At 44.0% G+C, this 22,133-nt stretch overlaps 1 protein-coding gene across 8 annotated transcripts in view; it reads right to left on the bottom strand.

Annotated features, from left to right (window-relative positions):
- Positions 1 to 22,133, bottom strand: part of TJP1 (tight junction protein 1) — a 344,676-nt gene that overhangs the window by 257,591 nt on the left and 64,952 nt on the right. For 7 of the 8 annotated variants that reach the window (XM_079953112.1, XM_079953117.1, XM_079953118.1 and 4 more), the window contains one exon: positions 7,527 to 7,659. In XM_079953112.1, coding sequence (XP_079809238.1) covers positions 7,527 to 7,659 — 133 coding nt within the window. Of the gene's footprint in view, positions 1 to 7,526; positions 7,660 to 15,231; positions 15,372 to 22,133 lie in introns of those variants that run through there. The other variant, XM_079953122.1, reaches the window with a different exon arrangement.

Raw genomic sequence — 22,133 nt, 5'->3', positions numbered from 1 at the left:
TGTAGTGTTTTTGTATTGTATTGTTCATTTTTTTTCTCTTTTCTTTTCTCTTTCGTTGTTTGTAGTGTTTAAATTGTTGGAAAACTAATAAATATTATTTTTTAAAAAACATATAAAAGTCATATAGTTGTTTATTTCCTTGACATCTGATGGGAGGGCATTCCACAGGGCAGGCACCATCACCCAGAAGGGCCTCTGCCTGGTTCCCTGTAGCTTCACTTCTCGCAGGGAAGGAACCGCCAGAAGGCCCTCAGAGCTGGACCTCAGTGTCAGGGCTGAACAATGAGCATGGAGACGCTCCTCCAGGTATACTGGGCTGAGGCCGTTTAGGGCTTTCAAGGTCAGCACCAACACTTTGAATTGTGCTCGGAAACGTACTGGGAGCAAATGTAGGTCTTTCAGGACCAGTGTTATATGGTCCTGGCGGCCGCCCCCAGTCACCAGTCTAGCTACCACATTCTGGATTCATTGTAGTTTCCAGGTCACCTTCAAAGGTAGCCCCACGTAGAGCGCATTGCAGTAGTCCAAGCAAGAGATAACCAGTGCATGCACCACTCTGGCGAGACAGTCTGTGGGCAGGTAGGGTCGCAGCCTCCATACCTACACACAGAATTGATCTGCACTTCCATGGACAGCTGTGAGTCCAAAATGAGCCCAAGGCTGCACACCTGGTGTTTTAGGAGCAAGGTGACCTCATTCAGAACCTCATTCAGAACCCCACACCTGCCTGCCTCCTGTCCCCCAGAAACAGTACTTCTGTCTTGTTGGGATTCAACCTCAATCCACTGACCACCATCCAACCTCCAACTGCCTCCAGACACTTAAACAAGACATTCACTGCCTTCACTGGTTCCAATTGAAATGAAAGATAGATCTAGGCATCAGCGGTTGATAACGGTGCGTCCGTGTTCGATCAACTTTGCTGAAGCCTCCTCAGGTTTTGGTCGTCCTCTCCCAAAAAAAGCTCAAGAACTGGCAGGTTTTCATTTATTTATTGTGGGAGTAGATCACAGTCAACCAATCCAATTTGCGCTATCTGGATTATTACATGAATCACAACTAGGGACAGGAGAAAAATTCAGTTGTTTGCACTTGAAGACAGACTAACTGAATTCACACATTCCAAAATGTTACATGAACCAAAAACCAGCCATTCTTTGAAATTCACACTGCTCCAAATTTTGCAGTTCTGTTTTCCAGTCAAGTAATGTGAACAAAAATGTATATACCAGGATAAAATGTGCATATAAATGCAGACATTTATTAAAATAATACACAAATGTGCATTACATGAGGGGAAATTGCTTTGCAAAATGTATACAACAGGAAAATTTGCATGCAGAAACTTGTATACTGGGAGAAACTTTCACTAAAATGCCAGTGGTTTTTTGTTTTTGTTTTTTTAAACCTGATGTGGAAATGTGGAGAATTGAACTGGAAACTGGAAAAATGAAAAACTGAGAAAAACTGAAATTGACATATTAACTAACTAAACTCAATGTATGAAACTATGAGGCACCAAAATTGATAAATTCACCCATCCCTAATAACACAATTATCTGTCACTCTAAAGAACAGATGTTAGCTGCAGCTAGGATTTCAATAGCCCAGCAATGGAAAACCTTGGAAAAAAGTCTACATTTATCTTTGCAGTATAAGAACTTACAGACTTTGGCTGCTGAGGGAAAAATAACAGTTAAACTGTGTGTCTCCAAAGTGATGAAGGATCCAGAATGCTTTTATGTCATCTGGTGGGGTTTTATTTCCCACGTGTTGGACTTAGAGGCTCAACATTCACCATCCGTCCACACAAGCTTGGGAAATATTTCTTTCTCTTGTTATTTACTGTTTGCTTGCTTTGTATATGGAACACCCTGCTATTGCACATTTCAGTTGTACGTAATGGCTATTATGTGAAAATAATAATTTTTTTAAGGAGGTCAACCAAGATGGCCAAGAGCCTGGAAACCAAGACTTATGAGGAGTGGTTGAAGGAGCTGGGTATGTTTAGCCTGGGAAAGAGAGGAATGAGAGGAGATATGATAGCCACCTGCAAATATCTGTCACATGGAAGATGGAGCAAGCTTCTTTTCTCCACTCTGGAGGGTAGGACTTGAATCAATGGCTTCAAGGTGCAAGAAAGGAGACTAGACATACGGAAAAACATTCTGACAGGAAGAGCGGTTCGACAGTGGAAGAGTCACCCTTGGGAGGTGGTGAATGCTCCTTCATGGGAGGTTTTTAAGCAGAGGTTGGATGGCCATCTGCCATGGGTGCTTTAACTGAGATTCCTGGATTGCAGGGAATTGGACTAGATGCCCCTTGGGTCCCTTACAGCTCTACACTTCTATGATCCTTCACCCAGTAAGCTTCCTGGCAGAGGGGGGATTTGAATGTGGGATCCTCCAGCCCACCAGACCACACTTGGTTGAGGACCCTAAGACATGAGTAAGCACTGTATGAAGGTCAGAAATAATGGGCCATATTTACAGGTCTAGAATCTAAAGGTGAAGAGAGAGACACATTGAGGAGGAAATGAATGGATAGGAAAAGGGAAGGAACTTCTCTGGGTTGAGGCAGGGTGAGCAGAGGTGCCTTAAGAAGAGAGCTGGATGTCAGGTGGAAGGATACTCCACTGACAGGGAGCTGGAAAAGAGAGAGGTACCAGAAAATGATGGCCACCCCTGGGGAACAGGACCACTAGCATGTGTGTGGCTGTTGAGAAGGAAGCTGGGAAAGGAGACAGTCTCTTTGCAGACTAGAAGGATTTCAAATACAGAAGCAGTCCTAGGGATGCTCTACATGTTAAGTTTTCCAGCCCTAGAGATTAACACCAAATGTCTGCTCCACCCCACAAAAAACTCCTAGAACAAAATCTCACATTCCTCAGGTAAATAACACCAGGAGACATCAAGCAAACAAGGTGTTAACCACTATCAAGATAACAACACACAGCCTCAACCTAACTAGAATAGGCAGCAAAACAGGGTCACCATTGCCTTGCAAAACTCTTTCACAGCACAGAGCTTAGTGACACAGCTTTGAAGCACAGTCAAATTTTAGGAACAGGGATGAAGCCAATATATAAACTCACAGCAAAAAAGAAAGAAGTCCATGATGTCAAATACAATTGTTCAAGCTGATGGTTTGTGTTACATAAAGTTGCTGGCACACAGGTAGCACTTTTGATGTGCTGCACATCGCGCTTCCTATCCCACCTGACCTGCTTTCCACTCTCTGTTCACCCTTTGCTCTGACAGGCAAGCTCTGATGGAGAAGGAGAACCCCTGAGCTGGATACAATGGTGAAACTGGGCTTTCTGAGTCCTTTGTGCCGAAGAAGTGGGGGGGGGGGGGACACCATGTATCTTAGAGGAAAATTTCATGAGAACATTAACCCCAGAAAAATAGGGTTCTTAAAAATATTGCAATCTTTTGGTACAGCAAGGTGCTTCAAATATTTCATCAGAGGCAGATCACCACACAAGCAGCAAGGGTTTGCAGAGGCATGCATCACACACAAGCAGAGTTCAAAATGTGCCAGGTGTATTTTGCACCTGGTCATTGGCCACTTGCGACCGAGTGAAAATGCCCATTTGCCAGGATGGTGCCTGACGTCTCCACCATCTGGAGGTGCCTGCCTGTGGATCCTTGGATCTTGCCTGTATTCACACACTAACAACACATCCTGTAGAATTCTGTCTGTCATATTTTATCTGCACAATGAGAATGAATTTCAGGAACCAAAAAGTCATATTGAAAATGTGTTTGGCCGAAAAATGGCAACTAGGCATTCCATTTTGCCATCTGTAACCCTGGTTTAAGGAGCCATTTGGCACCTTGCATATATATATCTGAGTTTCTAACATTGCACACAAGCACACAACAGGGAATCTGGAGTAGTAGCAGTGGCGTAGCGTGGGGGGTGCAGGGGGGGCCGGCCGCACTGGGCGCAACATCTGGGGGTTAGGGAAATCCATGGGTTAGGGGGCGCAAATTACTTGCCTTGCCCTGGGTGCTGATAACCCACGCTACGCCACTGAGTAGTAGTGAGCAAGGCATTTCTATTGATCTAACACAGTGCTCTGTTCCCAAATTTTAATGGAACTGCTTCAAAGTACCTCGGGTTACAGCTGCTTCAGGTTGCGCTTTTTCGGGACCACCGAAACCCGGAAGTACTGGAACAGATTACTTCCAGGTTTCAGTGGTCACACATGTGCAGAAGCGCTAAATTGCAACCCGCGCTTGCGCAGACGCGGGTTGCGAACACTGCGGGTTGTGAATGTGCATCCCGCATGGATCATGTTCGCAACCCAAGCGTCCACTGTAGTCCCTTTGCTTTAACCTATGGAAACACATTTTCACTCAGTTAGAAGCTGGTTAGGGTTAGGGTTGTCACACCCAAAGCACAGCACTTCAAAATTCAGCATACATAAGCCAAGTTGAAAGATCCGGTTTCAAGACGGGTAAGACAGACTATGTTTTGCAGCCAAACCGGCAACACAGGAAGGTAACTCGAATATCTGTTTGCACCACATACCACATACCACCTCACACACAACTTAAAAGGGCACATAGCACTAAATATTCAGGTGAGCCAAGAAGCAGAGTGACAGATTCACCTGACACCTCCCACTCCTACTAATGAAATCCTCTCAATGGCCAGCAACTAAGACATGTGCCCATGCCTGCCAGTACCAGGAAACTGAAGAGTATACATGGGGCGTGGGAGAGAAAGACATATTGGGTGGGGAGATGGAGTGGGTTTCCATCACCACAAAAAAGTTGGACTCAAAAGGAATCAAGTGATTGGCTGTTTGCTTCCCTTGGATCAAGCCAAGTCCCCAAATTTTATGGTGCAAGTTTCCCTGGAGTGGAGGAAGACAAGCATAAGGTTCCCTTCCCCTCCCCACATTGTGTGTGTGTGTGTGTCTCCTTGGGATATGTGTACAAATGTGGCATGTGAATGTGTGGAAGTGCTTCTGTGTGTGAGATGGGTATGCCTGCGTTTTTGGGGGAAAGTGCGCATGCACATGAATGCACGTCTGCTTGGGGGTGGAAATGTTGGGGTGGGTTTCCATGATGTCTGGCAAATGCAGCACGTCTGCCTGTAGAAACCCTCTTTTTTCCTTGGTCCATGAACATTCAGGCAGGATCAGTTTGGTTATCCTCCTCTCCTCCCTGATAACAACAACACAGTTTGATTTTAAGCAATTTGCAAGCCCTGAGATTCTGTATTCCTTCTCGTCTGTCACAAGCAATCCGTTTTTTTATAGCACAAATGCAATTCACCTGAGTTTGACGCTGAACCACATCTGCAGCTTTCATCACCTTTTCACTGTATGCAAATTAAAGTTCTTCATCCAAGTTGCCTGATTCAAATCTCAGAAGAGACAAGGTGGGGAGGGAACTCCTATCTTTGGGTCCACCTAAAAGGAGTCTTGTACATCACCAGGAAGGAGCAAAAATTGTCCAAGAAAAATGAAAATCAGATCCATTGCCTCCTCACTTATCTACATTTAAGTGTTTCTTTCCTGGCTCCCTTTAAACTTTAATGGATAGCTCACATACGATTCTCAGGTCTTTGGATTCCAGTTCAGTATTGAAATAGACTGTCTTTACCCCTGGACAACCTCTTACCACTGAGATTGAGGACCAAACTACATGTTACACACGTGTGTGTGTGTGTGTGTTTGTGTGTGTGTGTGTATTAGAATGCACATAATTTTGCAGCTGAAAATTGTTCCTAATGACATATAGTTTGGCCCTTGCCTGCTCTTGTATCATCCTAGTTTGTTCTGTTGAATATACTAGACAAGATGAGGGATATCTGAGATTGGAACCCCCATCTGAAAGAAAATGAGTCAAATAGGGTCAGAAAGAGGTTTGGATCAAGACTGTTTTTTTGTTTATGTTTTAACCTGTTGCCCCTGTTTTCCCAGTGAAAATTGTGTTTCCCCCAAGCTGCTCTTTGCCTTCCATAGGATTTTCCCACTCTTTGGGCCATTACCTAAACTTGTATCTGAATGATGTATTGCAGAGGTCTTTGGTCCCTGATTCAGTTGCTGGGGTTAAACCTAGAGCATGAAGAGCCTCCTGGATCAGGCCCATGGCCCACGTGGTCCAGCAGCCTGTTCCCACAGGGGTCAGCCAGGGAAGCCCCAAGCAGCACTCGCCCCTCCTGCTTTTTAGAAACATTACTGCCTGATAGTGGAGGTAGAAAGTGGCCATCCTGGCTAGTAGCCACTGCTAGGCTTCTCCTCCATGAATTTGTCCCATCCTTAGATAAAGCCATCACAGCCCCCAAAGGGAGCAAGTTCCAGAGTTCAGCTACACGCCGCATGAAGAAGTCATTTCTTTTATCTGTCCTGCATCTTCCAACATTTACCTTCCTTGGATGTCTATGAGTTCAAGCATTAGGAGCAAAGAAGAAAAACTTCTCTCTATCCACTTTCTCTACCCCATGCATAATATAATACATTTTATTTTATTCATTACATTTCTACACTACACTTCATCCGAGGATCACAGGTCACCTCTTACTTGCCTCTAAACTGAAAACTGAAAAGGAAGCTCTATTTTCACACCTAGAAAACTTCAGCGGAGAAAAATAACAAATATGTATTTGCTGCTAACTTTGGCTATGTGATGTTAAGCATGTGCTTTCCAAATCAAAACAAACTTTTCTGATGAAATTGACTGCAATGATAGCCAACAGGCATTATTAAAATATTTGTGACCAAACTGAGCATTTTTCTGCTGAGGACAATGTCTAGGCATGTCACTGTAACCTAAAGGGTTGTTAAATTTTGCTAATTAACAACCACAAAGTTTCAAGAAAAAGCCTGGTATTGCTTTCTTTCAATGCATGTAAAGAGCATTGAAACAAATGTTATTTCAGTTATAACGGTCACTGTGTTTCATAGGAACCAAAACATAATTTGCAAATTGTGTATCAGTAAGCAATTATACAGCATTGTCCAAAGATGTCAGAGAACACAAAGCAACTCCAACTCAGATGGGGAGCTCCACCTGAGCAGGTGCTTTTTTGCCTCAGTGGAGCAAGAAGCAACATCCTGCATGCAGCTCTGGCATATATTATGGCAAAGGAGGAGCCAATAATGCTTCTGGATTTCATCACTTCAGATCGCTGCAAGGAGGTACCCAATGAGTGAATGCTTTTATATGTAAATGTATGCATGTCAGTCATATATTTTTCTCCCACAGACCAGCAATCAGTCATGTGGCTCCCCCTTCCTGAAGTCTAGAGTGGTACAGTCCAGAAACAGTTTCAGCTTCTCATCTGCTGTTTGCATGAACCTCAAGAGGTCTGCTCTGGAAGGCTGGGACTTTTCACAAGCACATTCACCAAGCGTAATGCACAACCAGCCACTGATTTAACCATATGGATAGATATATGCTGTGAATGAATGAAAATGAGGTGAAAACCTTTTTCATATTGTCTGATTAAGGGGAGATTCTCAGGAACATCAAGCAAAAGGAAGGTAGGACAAATCATGTACTTACATTGAACTCACAGAAATCAAGGCTATCGAGGCTTTTGCTTCTATGTATTCTCCCTTTTATTCTTCTTAGAGAAGGCTTTCCTTGGCTTATACTACAATTAGAGCCAGTGGGATTTTCAGAGGATGGCGTTACCCTGTTGGAGAGAAATGACAGCATTTTTAAAAGGAAGAAACCCTGTTCTGAACACCACACAGGCCTAAATCCTTTGTCCTCATACCCTGCACTAACCAAGCCTAGGTACATTTTCTGAACTTGTTTTCTGCTGCTGCTGCTAAGCAGAACCTTTTTCTGTCCAATGACCACCCTTTGTCATGGGCAGCCTTTCAGGGTCTGCAGAACAGAGGTGGCCACTGCCAGAGGCCAGAAGCAAAAGCGGGCAGAGCAGTGAGCCGGACTTCCATCTTTGGGCAGTGGGCTCTATTTCAGCCAGGCAAAACCAGGGTGTTCCTATACACACAAACACAGGCACCTTTCTCCATCCTTCATGCAGACAAGCAGCAGATGCTATCACAGCTCAAGGACACATTTCAGCTCTGCAAAAGGAGCCAAGGAGGGTGCGCAGCAGGCCAGTGAGGGTATGGCCTGAGGGCAGTTCGGAGGGCCAGAGGGAGAGGCCTTGGGGCTTCGCTCCACCTTCAGGTCAGAGGTTCCCCAATCCAGTTCCCAAGGGCACAGCCCAGACTGATGGGTCCAAAATACAAGTGGGATTTTGACTGAATGTCAGGAGGAACGCAGAGAGGAGGAGCTATTTGACAGTGGAGCAGGATGCTTCAGAAGATGGTGCACTTCTTCATCAGAGATTTTAAGCAGAGCCTAGACTGCCACCTACGAGGGGTGCTGGAGCAGCCGATTTGGCCTATCACGGAAATAAACGCATACTCTTTCCATTGTCTCAGTTTCCATCCCCGTCCTCTGTTTTCCCCATGTCAAATCATGGAGTATAATTGTCCTGTCCTCTTATACTTTATAAAGTACTCTGCACATTGATGGTACTATATAACAAACGACAAGTTACCACAGGAATGAATAAATAAGCAAGGAAGGAAGTGCACCATTTTGACTATCCCTGAAACCCGTCCAGGGAGCACCTGGGCCTTGGAAGACAGCCAGGGCTCCAGAAGGCAGGACCAAGACTAATGCAATGAAGCAGATTTTGGCTAAACATTAGGAGGAACTTCTACAGTGCCTGGGGAAGTGGAGGGCTTTCCTTTGCTGGAGGTAGCCTAAATAGAACCATCTATCACAAATGCTGTCATTTCCAGATACTTGCACAGAGCAGGAGGTTGGACAATATGACCTCCAAGGTTCCTTCCGCCAATTCTGTGATTCTGTAATGGCAGGTTGATATGAGAGCAAGCATTCATTCAGGGACCACTGTTTGTAGGGCTTCAAAGGTAAGCACTTAAGAATGCCCATTTTATCAGCATGCAAAAGACTCTACAGCTTCAAGAACCGGAACCCTTTGGTAACAAGACAAGGACTTTAATCTGTTTTTAAATAGCAACGTGGATAAGGTTTACCTATGCTTCAGCATCAGTAACAGCCACAGGAATAATGCTTAACCTTTCTATAGCATGCTGCAAGTACTTCGTGCATTATCGTACAACAACCCTGTAAAGCTGGCTTAGCTGGACTATCCCTGCCATAATTATGCTGCAACTCAACCACAGAGCTTATGCTTTCATGCAGAAGGTCCCAGATTCAATCCCCAAACTCTCCAGCTAAAACAATCAGAGGGTGACTCCACCATGGGAGCAGGGTCAGGGCAGAGGAGTGCTAGAGTCCTGTGTAGTCAAGTTGTGTGGGATCAGTTCCAATCTATTACCTTCGAGGATGTGGACAGGCTGCTTGGACGAGTGAAACCAACCACCTGTCTCCTTGATCCTTGCCCATCCTGGCTCATAAAAGCGAGCCGGGAAGGGCTGGGCGATGGACTCTGTGGGGTGATGAATGCTTCCCTTTGTGAGGGAGCCTTCCCAGACCCACTGAAAGAGGTGGTTATTAAACTGATTTTTTTAAAAAACGCATATTTGGACCTGGCCAATATAGCCAACTATCACCCAGTCTTAAATTCAGTGGGTGGCTGCTGAACAACTCCTGGCATGCTTGGAGGATGCACACCATTTGGATCCCTTCCGATCGGGATTCAGGCCTCATCATGGGACTGAAACTGCCTTGATCTCTGGGAGGCTATGAACAAAGGTGAGAGCTGTTTCCTAGTTCTGCTGGATCTCTCAGCGGCCTTTGATGCCATCGACCACAACATCCTTCTGGAGCATCTAGAGGGGCTGGGAGCTGAGGGCACGGTTATACAGTGGTTCTGCTGCTTCCTCCTGGGCCGTGTCCAGAATTGGTGGTGGGGGATGAGTGTTCAGACTCCATGGCTCTCACTTGTGGGGTGCCTCAGGGTTCCGTCCTCTCCCCCATGCTTTTTAACATCTACACGAAGCCACTGGGAGGGATCATCAGGAGGTTTGTGCTGGGTGTTCATCAGTATGAGGATGATACTCAGCTCTACCTCTCTTTTAAATCAGAACCAGTGAAGGCAGTGATGGTCCTGTGTGTCTGGAGATGGCTGGAGGATGGATGGTGGCTAACAAATTGAGATTGAATCCTGACAAGACATAAATACTGTTTTTGAGGGTGGGGTGGGCAGGTGTGGGGGACTCCCTGGTCCTGAATGGGACAACTGTGCCCCTGAAGGACCAGGTGTGCAGTCTGGTAGTCATTTTGGACTCACAGTTGTCCATGGAGGCACAGGTCAATTCTGTGTCCAGGGCAGCTGTCTACCAGCTCCATCTGGTACACTGGCTGAAACCCTACCTGCCTGTGCACTGTCTCGCCAGAGTGGTGCATGCTCTAGTTATCTCCCGCTTGGACTACTGCAATGTGCTCTACGTGGGGCTACCTTTGAAGGTGACCCAGAAACTACAACTAATCCAGAATGCAGCAGCCAGACTGGTGACTCGGAGCGGCCGCTTAGACCACATAACACTGGTCCTGAAAGACCTACATTGGCTCCCAGCACGTTTCCGAGCACAATTCAAAGTGTTGGTGCTGACCTTGAAAGCCCTAAACAGCCTCAGCCCAGTATACCTGAAGGAGCGTCTCCACGTTCAGCCCAGACACTGAGGTCCAGCTCTGAGGGCCTTCTGGCGGTTCCCTCCCTGCGAGAAGTGAAGCTACAGGGAACCAGGCAGAGGGGCTTCTCAGTAGTGGCACTCATCCTGTGGAATGCCCTCCCCGTCAGATGTCAAGGAAATAAACAACTACCTGACTTTTAGAAGACATCTGAAGGCTGCCCTTCCCTGTTTAAGGAAGTTTTTAATGTTTGATGTTTTATCACATTTTTAATATTCTGTTGGGTACCACCCAGAGTGGGTGGCATATAAATAAATTATTATTGTTGTTGTTGTTGTTATATTATTATTATTATTATTATTATTATTATTATTATAGCTGGTAAGGCCAAAGACCTTTCTGCGACTGATTCCACAGAGACCGACTGCCAGAGACAGCAGACAAGAGATTAGAGAGGATGACTTAATATAAGGCAATTTCATAAGTTTCAATGAAGACTTTTGACTCTCAAAGAGAATTAGAAAAATTAATGGAGGACAGGGTTATGAATGGCCAGTAGCCATGACAGCTGCATGCAACTTCTAAATACCAGTTGCTGGGAATAAGTAGTGGGGAGATGACTCAGGTCCAATTTGTAGGCTTCCTGCATGTATCTAGTTAGCTACTGTGAGAACAGCATGCTGGCCTAGACAAGCCTTTGGTCTGATCCAGCACGACTCTTCTTGCATCCTGATTTTTGCCTGGGTGGCTTCACCAAACCTATATGAGGTTCCATTCAGGACTGAATGGAGCATTTGCATGGGCATTCATCAACAAACATGTATTGTAGAAGCCAAGATTTACTGCCTCTTTGAGCCAAATAATTTTAATGCCATCCTGAGAGGAATTAATTCAGTGTTTTATTTTTATTTTTTTAAGAAAAATCTTAACCTCTTCTTGCCTTCATTGGAAGAAATTTATAAATGAGCAAATTATTCCATTTTTAGATTTGTGTTAACCTTCTGATTGCAGTGAGATTCCTGCAGCAAGATAGCAAAAGCCACATTAATAATTATGTTGTGTAGGCAAAAACAAATAAACAAAACTTCATTTTTAATAAATTTTTAGACCTGATTTCTAAGCACTTGTTTCATACACAAGTTGAATAGGAGGAGGGGACAGAGCTGCATTCATGTACATATTTTGCTATATTTATATTCTGCCTTCCTTCCATTATAGAACTCAAGGTGGCCCACTTGGGGTTCCCTGACTCAGACCAGACCCAGACCTGCACAGCTTCAGCAAGGCGGTGGCCACCTCCAATATACCCTGGAATCTCTTTCTAGTTCCACATGGTCAGAAACCTCATGAGAACTCAAAGTTCCCTCTTCATGTACAAACAGCAAATCGGTGCAACCTCATGGCCACGCTGCCTACGAACCTTTGGCAAGAGAAAAGGAAATGACTGAGATACTTGCCGACCTCTTTTACACTTGCCTCTTCTCTAACTATTATTAGCCACTGCTGGAGACACTCCACGTATCTTCTACTGGTCTGACCTGTATATGAAAGTTACCTTCCTAATGCCATCATTTGCATTACAAGACCATATTAATGGGGGAAAGGGGGTGGGGGATGAGCCAAAGGGGAAGCTATTCTCCAAGTGCCCAAAATGTTTTATTGTTGCTCTACTGGAAACCAGAAATGCCTTCCTAAGGGGTAATCCTCAAATCAGCACCCTGCAACAATGTACTGCTGTAACTCTCTCCTTTGCCAAATGCATATTAATAGGCATTCAATGTTCTGCTGCTGCCAAGCAACATTTTGCTGAGCACTGAGGTTAAGGGCGAGTTGGGTAAAAACCCTTTAAACAAACAAGCAGGCAAACCTTCTGACCCTACATTTAGTTCAAGAGCTAAAAGATGACTCACAAGCCTTTTTGTGCTCTACTAGGACATCTAAGGCCAACAAGAGGCCATGTCAGGTCATTCCATGGTCAGCCAGAGTCACCCAGATGTCTCCAGATGCCATCTTGCACGAGAACTGGACCATAAGAACATAGAGCGAGTTCCATGAGATCTGATACCCTTTCCCACAGTGGCCACCAGATGCCTCGGGGAAGACCACAAGCAGGACACAAGGGTAGTTCTCTCCCACTGCCCTCTAGCAACTGGTAGTCAGATGCACTTTGCCTCTGGATCCTGGAAGAATTTGCCTCACCTGTTAAAAACATTTAAGCCAGCGGTCTTCCCTACATCTTGCAAATATGAATTTCATAGGTTAATTGTATACTAGTGCCAGATGCTATGCTTTACGAACCAACTTAGGATCATAAGAAGAGCCAGCTGGATCAGCATCAGTGGCCAACAAGATGTCTGTGGCATCTAAAATCAGGACCTCTCCTTTCGCTTCCAGCAACTGGTGTTCAGAAGCATTACTGCCTCTGACCGTGGAGGCAAAGCCGAGCCATCATGGCTAGTTGCCATTCATAGCCTTACCCTCCAACTCATGGTTTTAGAAAAGCCATAAAAAACCTCTTCTTCATTAACTGCCCCGTGACAATTACAAGCTATTGTACACAATGTAAAGCTGCCACCCTCCTTATTTAAGTGAAACACTCAATACTTTCCCAAGCCTTCTTACAAATCAACTATTGACAAACCGGTTAACCTAACAGCAAAATGATAATGTAAGATACAACATTAGACAAATCAGATGTTCAAAAGCAAACAAACAATCTTTGACATTGACAATTTGCGATGAACATCTCAAAAATACCTGTTTTCAGAACAGGCAATTAACAGATCCTGCAATGAGGAGGAAATGAGAGCAATCACATCTCACAATAACTGTGCTCATAAAGGTATGGAAAAGAAGAAGCTGTTTTCTATTGGATTCACACTATACTAAGCAAAGTTGTTAATATACACTTTTAAATTGCACTGTACAATTAAGCTGCTTCTGCTGTTTGGGAAGTTGCTTCTCTCTGGAGATCTGATCCGAGACAGTGGATTTGGCTACAGGAGCAGAATTGAAATTTCAAATACCTGGAAAGCTGCCGAACATCTTGCTTCCAGAGTTTCAGCTCATGTGCCCTCTCCCTCTGTCAACTGTGCCATCACAGGTCTCCTCAGAATCCACCTTGCCCAAAGGGGAGGACAAATTAACTTTCAAAAAGCTTTCCCCCCCCCTTGTAGTTTTGCCTTTGTTGCTTTATCACAGCCAAGAGTTAACATGGTGGGTTTGGTGCTTGCAGCAAAATTACTTCTATCATTTCTCAGACACAGCTACTGAGAGTTTGCTACTCAGCTCTGAGCTCGGTGCTTTCGCTTTATTTCATCTCCCTGATTGTCTCCCCACTCCCGCCATCCAGCATGCTCTCCCAAATAACATCACATCAAATGCTAAAGCAAAAGTGATGAGGTCAGTAGGACTCAGCTGAACATGATCAGTGCATCTCACCAACATGCACAAGGAGGAAGAGAAGCTGATCCCTTTCCAGCTGACTGACCAAAGAACCGTTTCCGTATTTATATTCATTCATTTTAATTACTATGAAGAGAACATTGTGATGTTCATTAAAATAATGAGTAACAACACAGGTTAGAGAGAAGTGGTGCGTCTGCAAACATTTCCAGTGTAGACTATGATGATATACTGACTCAGGGGTCAGTAGCAAAATAATCTTTCTGCAAATACAACAGGTACTGAAATCTATCAGGGCACAAGCTTTCGTGGACTAGAGTCATCAGATGCATAAAGTTTTATCCTTATTTTTCTGGGGTGCTCTCTTTCAGTGGCTGCTTTTTCACTATGCCAGAGTTGGGCCCTCCTGATCCTGCTGCACTTCAGTTCACATCAGCAAGACACATGCATCCATCAGGGAGGGACAGAGCTAAATCAGAGGCAAACCAGGTGCCTGGAATGGGACTTTGTCTTGGTCTGCTTGTCAGCAAACATCTCTTTTTCAACTTCTCATATTCCCAAAGTGGACAATAGCACAGGCAATATTATTCATTCGTGGATTTTTGCCGAAAGAGGTTTACAATCCTCTTGGCATAAGTGTGAAAGAACTAAAGAGAGAGAGCATTTAGATTCTATGCATGAATCTTCTCTTAGCTAACAGCAATTTTAACATATTCAATAGGAGTTAAGTTCCACAAAATCAAAGGGATAATCAGGCACTTTCCAAACTGTTCAGTAACAGAAGTAACGATCCGTCCTGTCCTCCTGATTCTACATGTCAGGGATGGGGAGCGCCTGTGTCTCTACAGATGTTGCTGGACTCTCCCATCATCTCCAGCCAATATGGCCAATGGTCAAGCAGGATGAGAGTCCAGCAACACCTGTAGGACTCCCCAGGTCCCACACTCCTCTCTTATCTGCTTCTCCATTTTCTTTTTAAAAACCTTTAAAACAAAGCAATCAAAATTAGAATCCAGGCCTGCAGAACCTGAATTCTGTGCACATCCTAACCCTTTCTGCTGCCCCTCACCCTTTCAAGCTCTTCCTCAGCATGCAGCACTGTCTTTCTGACCTCATTTCCCAAGAGTTCCTGCCCGCAGCCTATACTAGGAAGCTGCCTTATGCCATGTCAGACTCCGCTAATGAAGCTGTCGCATAGCAAATCAGACCAAGAATATACCTAGTCCAATTTTGTCTGCTATGATCAGTTGTAGCTCTCCAGGTCTCAGCAGACAAAGAAGGGCGCTTCCAATCCATCTGCTGCTGGAACCTTCTCACTGAAGATGCCATTTTCATTTTGTGACATGTCTTTTTAGAATGTAAGTCTGAATGTAAGTCTATAAAACAGTAAAAACTACAACATTTATTAAAAACAAAACAGCAATGCACAATTAAACACCATGTAAGGAATGGAAAGGCCCAGACTGTAAAACTTAAGTTATTTAAAAAGCCTGGATAAATAGAAATATCTTCACTGAGCACTGAAAACACAGTGCCAGGAAAACGTGTCTGGGAAGGCTATTCCATAATCAGGGAGCCACTACCCAAAAGGCCTTGTCCCTAGCTCACTTCATCTGGCAGTGTGAGCAGGAGAGACCTCAGTGGCTGTTAGCCATGCTGGATGCTCTGTCTTCAGAGGAGAGAATGCAAGCTGCTTGCCAGGATGTCTGCAAGCAGGGCTTGAAGGTTACTTCTGCTGTTTGACCCCAGGAGATGGTATTCAGAAGTACTCATGTGTATATGTGCTTTGTAACCTGGAATGTAACTTGCTGCACAAAAAAGTCACATTCTTTGCTCCACCTACTTTTGCCACTGACTTTGTCCACACTGAAAAGCAGCACCAGGAACGTTGCCCATGACAGAATGTGGTCCTGGGCTGAAGAAAGTTCCCCTCCCTGAGCTAATCCTTCCGTCCCTGCCTCAGAAGCCAGATAGCCACCTATATGGGATCTTGTAGAAATTAATTTCCTGCATTGACAAGTGGTTGAATTGAATGACCTTTGAAGTCCCCTTCCAACTCTGTTATTCTCCGACTCTACTTTTAACTGAGTGAGACGTAAGATGTGCAGACCTGGTTTATATTATATTTTATGCCACATCAGAACACATTTCAAACATGTGGAATATGTTTCCATATATGTAGTCCTTGTGCTGGTAACCTTGAGGCTGGGTTACTGCAGTGCACTCTCTGTGGGGCTGCCCTTGGGCCTAGTTTGAAGCTCCAGCTGGTGCAGAAGGAGGTAGCCAGACTGCTGAAGGAGGCATCCGGCCAACTACGTGTGACTCCCTATCTGCTACTGAGCCAGGTTCAAGGTTCTTGTTTGTTACAAAGCTCTGAACCACTCAGATCCTGGGGACCTCAGGGATTGCCTGAACCCTTCTATCTCAGCTCAGTCACGGAGATCATCTGCAGGAGTCTTGTTGGTCATTCCCCGAGTTAGTGAGGCTCATTTGGCTACAACAAGAACCCAAGCCTTCAGTGTCATCAGCCCAGTCCTGTGGAACACCCTGACACTAGAGATGGAGCAAGGGCCTTTTAAACTTTTAAGCCCACTGTGAGTTTTTCAATTCTTTCAGGTTTATACGGGCAATTAGGAAAACACATTTCCATAACAATTACCTCATTTCTGATTTTAACATTTTGATATTGTTATTTTGTATGATTTTACATATAATTTTTGTAAACCGCTCTGGAACTTTTTTATGAATAGTGGTGTAAAAGAAAGGAACAAGTAGAGGTAGTTGGTGGCTGGCAAAGAGAAGTGGAAACAGAATGAAGGAGGGCATGAGAGGGGGAGGAAGGTGCCCTACTCAATTGTGGCTTCAGTCCCAAACACTTTGTGCTCAAGCCCTGCCCACCTGCAGCATATGGACCCCAGGAAATTAATCCGAGGGAATGTGGCCCTTGACAGAAAAAAGACTGCCACCCCTGCCAAAAACAGTTGTACATTCTCCCTTGACACATATTATGAACTGCTCCACACAAAATTTGAGAAACCACAAGCATATGTGGACCAACATGGACCAACTCATTCTTCATAGAAATACCATATGAGAATCATGAATGCCAAGAATTAATAGTTGGTAGTCAGTCAACTTGTTAAATATCAGAATTGCATCCACAAACAGCACTCCAGGACAAATTAGTTCCCATTTTCTCTCACACATAGCCTACACATTGGCAGAAGTTATTCTGTATCACTTTGTCTACACATATTAATTTTATCTATTTACAGGATTATTATTTATTTTTTAAAAAACCTTCTCTCTTCAGCAGAAAACACTCAAAGCAGCTTCCTATTCATGTATATTCCGATATACATAAAAATGCAAGGCTGTCGTCATGCACCCCCGATGGAAGGATTTGTAATGCCTCATCAGAATCCTGGTTTTGCATGAAGTCAGGGTGGGGAACAAACAAGAAGGCAGGTTGCACCACAGCAGCAGCCATGGCACAGGCACTGGGGGGGAAAGACACTGAGGACAAAAGTCATGCGAGAGGTCTGAATGGATTGGGAAAGGAGGGCTGTTGTATTTTTAAAAAGGTGTTTTAACCAGGAAAGAGAAATGGCAGAGATGGGAACAAAATAGAAACTAACACCTAAAGCTAACACAACAGAACCCTTCCCAATTCCTTTTTTGCTGTATTGAAACCTTGTTTTAAGCCACCTCTTTTTCTCAGTGTCTCCCACCTTGGCTTGCTCTCGTCAAACCTCTGCTATTGTTTAAAACCACGGGTTCCCTCATTGGCACTCCTTTCTTGCTATCCTGAAACTTCTCCCTCATCCATTACTCAGCTGCCTCATACAAGAGAGAAGAAAGATACAGAGCCCTCAAATATTCCATAGACTCACATGATGTCTTGCATTGGGGTAATATGTCTTGTCTTCAACATGTAGTTTCAGATTCAATGTAGTAATTTAGAATGGGTATTTTATTAACAAGAGAACACCCACCCACAAGATTCATCAACTGGACTGAACCATCTCTGACTGAACAAGCTAAGTGACAGGCTTGCTTTTAAAATAGCACAGGGAGACAAGCCCCCCAAACTTGGGACTGGTGACTGAAGACCCAATTACAGCGAGTTCCACACCCTGGGCATTGCTACAAAGAAGGTCTTGTCCCTTGTTTCCACCAGCAACACCTCATCTGGTAGAGGGACATCTAGCAGAGCCTCTCCAACTGGCTGCAGAGAACAGGCAAGTCAGTGGGTTGTATCCCATGTTATTCCTACTCAGAGTACAGCCATTAGAATAATAGAACTGTAGAGTTGGAACGCAGGTGGCGCTGTGGGTTAAAGCCTCAGCGCCTAGGGCTTGCCGATCGAAAGGTCGGCGGTTCGAATCCCTGCGGCGGGGTGCGCTCCCGCTGCTCGGTCCCAGCGCCTGCCAACCTAGCAGTTCGAAAGCACCTCCGGGTGCAAGTAGATAAATAGGGACCGCTTACCAGCGGGAAGGTAAACGGCGTTTCCGTGTGCGGCTCTGGCTCGCCAGAGCAGCGATGTCACGCTGGACACGTGACCCGGAAGTGTCTCCGGACAGCGCTGGCCCCTGGCCTCTTGAGTGAGATGGGCGCACAACCCCAGAGTCTGTCAAGACTGGCCCGTACGGGCAGGGGTACCTTTACCTTTACCTTTAGAGTTGGAAGGGACCCCAAGGGTCATCTAGTCCAGCCCCCTGCAATGCAGGAATCTCAGCTAAAGCATCCATGACAGGTGGTCACCTGACTTCCACTTAAAAACCACCAAGGAAGGAAAGATCTATTAATAGATCTGACTAATTTAGGTTCTGCAATTTTAATGGGGCTACTCTGAGTAGAACTTAGTTGGCTACAACCCTACATAAACCCTACAAACGCTACATGCATAGGGTACCAATGTATGGGGTTTTTAACCCACTGAGCCTCTAAACCAACTCCCCCCAATCTGGCGCCCTCCATGTGTTTTGGGCTTCCTCTCCCATCATCCCTGACTATAGGCCCTGTTAGCTTGGCAGGGCCGATGGCAGTCCAACATTTGGGGAGCACCAGCTTGGGAAAGGCTGCTCTATCATTTAAAGCAAGACATGGAATAAACCCTTAGGAACCCAGAGCCTGACACCAAGTCAGACCATTGGCCCACGCAGCTCAGGGTGGTCTCCACTGACAGCCAGCAACTCTGGGATTCCTTCCAGCCTTGCCTGCGCAGGCCTGACCATTGAGCTACAGTTCTTTCCTGTGGTGCTGGTAAATATTTAAACACCTAGGCTAATGTTATTGGAATTTGTACCAGGATGTATGGCAACTTCTATGGGGCTGGCAACTGTCAAAGTCAGTGTGGGGCAAGCCTCTACCCTTTCCTTTTGAATTTACACTGGTTGGCAGGTTGGTGCTGCATGACATCTGACGTGGCTGGAAGATCACAGTAGAATTTAGTCACTTAGTTGCCTCTCTGCCAGACTGTTGCCAAGCAGGAGAGTGATTTTGGTGATCTGGATGACTGTCCCCGAGAATCGATCTTGAGACCACCCCATTCATTTTCTTAATGACTCTAAATGGCTTCTGTACAGCCCACTGTTTTGACACTTGGAGCCCTAGAAATTGAATTAGCCCCTAGAAATTAAATTCTCCAACACTGTGTGATGATGAAACACGAGAAAAAAACAAGCCGTATAGTAATGAAGCTGTGCTTTTAATGTTCCATAGGACAAGACCTTTTATTATGGAAGAAATTAGAGTGGCAGATGTTCCATGAAGGAAGCAAACAGTCGCCACTACCTTTGCATTTTTTCATTCAGTGGGATTCAGGTGGATTATCTCCCCCAGCAAAAGATAAGAGTATTTTAAACCGTTTTTATTAAACGGTCTATTTTGCTTGCAGTAACTGTATGTAACATATATCACAGACGTTATTGACCTGAGAGCAAACCAGAATATGTAAAACCTGATTTTCAATCTTTTTTTCAAAGCATGATACTTGAATTCATAAAAGCTGAAATATCTAATTAAAAATCAGATTGACTCATTTTCTTTCACATGCAGTGCATTGTTTGTCTGTTTGTAAAAGGGTTGTGACCTGCACTTCCAATGTAACATAGTCAAATGTATACTTTTCTTGTTACTAAGTAGGCAAAAAACATTTCTTAGGTCAGTTTTTATTCATTTATTATTTTGTAATTTTTTCAACAGCACCTTCATCCAAACTATGGACTCCAGGATGGTGTACATGAAAATCACACATCATTCTAATACTAATAAAATATTTTTTAAAATTATAATAATAACAACATAATAAAATTTATTTAATCAAAGACCAGAATTTTTATGCTGATGAATTCTTACCCTTTGGCAAAAACACAGCTAATCTTTTTTAAAAGAACATCTGCTTACTTTTGGATTTTATGTTGTACTGTCATTCAGGTTAAGGATGCTCTTATAAAACATAGTCATGTAAAAGGATGTTAAAGCCACAAGGCAAACATAATGACAGAAGGAACTTAAGCATATCCTGCAGCCTAACAACAAATTTGTCTATAAGTGTCCATTAGACTTCACACTCACAGAGCAACCTTGTTTTGATCCTTCATAACAATCATTGAGAAACTTATGTACAATACACTCATGCCTGATAACTGGGAGCTATAAATGATTTTCCCCCAACTTCTACAGCAAGGTTGTACAATGATCAGAGAGTACTTAGAAGAGAGCACACAAAACAGTATAAAAATAGAACCTATTTAATGCTCAGTTTTGTTCCTGACAAATAATGTTTTCTCATTAGCATTTGTATACACCTCAATGACTCACATGCACTATCAGCAAAATGAAGAGAGATGATTCTGCTGAGAGTGAGCTAAATTATCATTTTATGTGTCCCAGACAAATGAGAACATGACCATAGGAACCCCTGCAAACAACTGGTTTTTAAATAAAAGTTTCAACTCTTCTTTACTGTAACATAAAAGGCTTGGCAATGATTTTTCAAGTTAAGTTATGGTAAGTTAAGTTGATATGATATATGAAGTTCTTTAGAAAAGGCATACAAGGTGTTTGCATATTCCTTAAATATTATGATATTTATTTTGTGATCCTGAAACCAGCTAAATTGGTTCTAAGCAGATAAAAACAAGCTTGTAAAAAATATCTGCCAGAGGGAATAAAGGGACAGAATGAGCAAAGTGCATTTCACATATAGTCAAGGCAGTATTCCTTACTCACTATGAGGCTTCAGGTGAGCAGAGTAGTAACCACTGTATTCTCTTTCTCATGTCATATATTCTGCTAATCTATCTGAATGGAGAGAGACTCAATCATATCAAGTGCAGGAAACAGGAGCAGACTATTAGCTGGTGGTTCTAAGATGCTCCAGCTACCTTCTATGCCATCAGCACTTTTCCCCTCTGACATTTTACACTCTCTCACTGCGACCGAGGGTCAGGAGGAGAGCAAGTTACTGCTCAGATGTGGCTTTTTAAGCTTGTGTACATGATTGGACCTTCAAATATGATAACACAGTTTAAGCAATATGATGAATGTCTCTCTTGTTGGCCAGAGACAGGCAGGGCAAGAGAGAGAAAGATGTATCCATTATGTATCTACATTTCATTTTGCACATCAAAAAGAAAATCACATATACAAAAGATAAAGAATTGCATATGATTTTGGAAATGGATTTTGGTTCTGCCATTCCCCTCCCCCATGGAAACTTGTAGTGCTATATTGTTAAACCAAATAGTTGAGGCAATTCTGCTATGCTCTGTTTCTCCCCCATGTCAGCCTATTCAGTTTGATTTTAGATTTTATTCTCCTTCAGGTTTTTCCTTCTAAAAACTACCCGTGTCCTACTGCTTGAAGTCAAACTGATCCTTCACAAGTCACCAGTTATTGCAATGCATCTTTGCACCCTACTCACCCACAGTACATAATCACAATATGACAGTCTGCCCCCTCAACATGCCGGGTGTGTGTGTGCACACAGAGGAGCTGAGCAAAAGCCATTGAAGGAAACAGAGAAAAGCACACATGCACTATATAATTCTGAATCAAACAGCTAAGGTCAAATTCTCACAATGCATTACACACACACTCTCACACATCCCCCCC

This window comes from Podarcis cretensis (assembly GCF_951804945.1).
Source record: "Podarcis cretensis genome assembly, chromosome: 14".
NCBI lineage: Eukaryota > Metazoa > Chordata > Lepidosauria > Squamata > Lacertidae > Podarcis > Podarcis cretensis.
The sequence above is the reverse complement of the archived record's forward strand: the minus strand, read 5'-3'. Positions and strand labels throughout refer to the sequence as shown.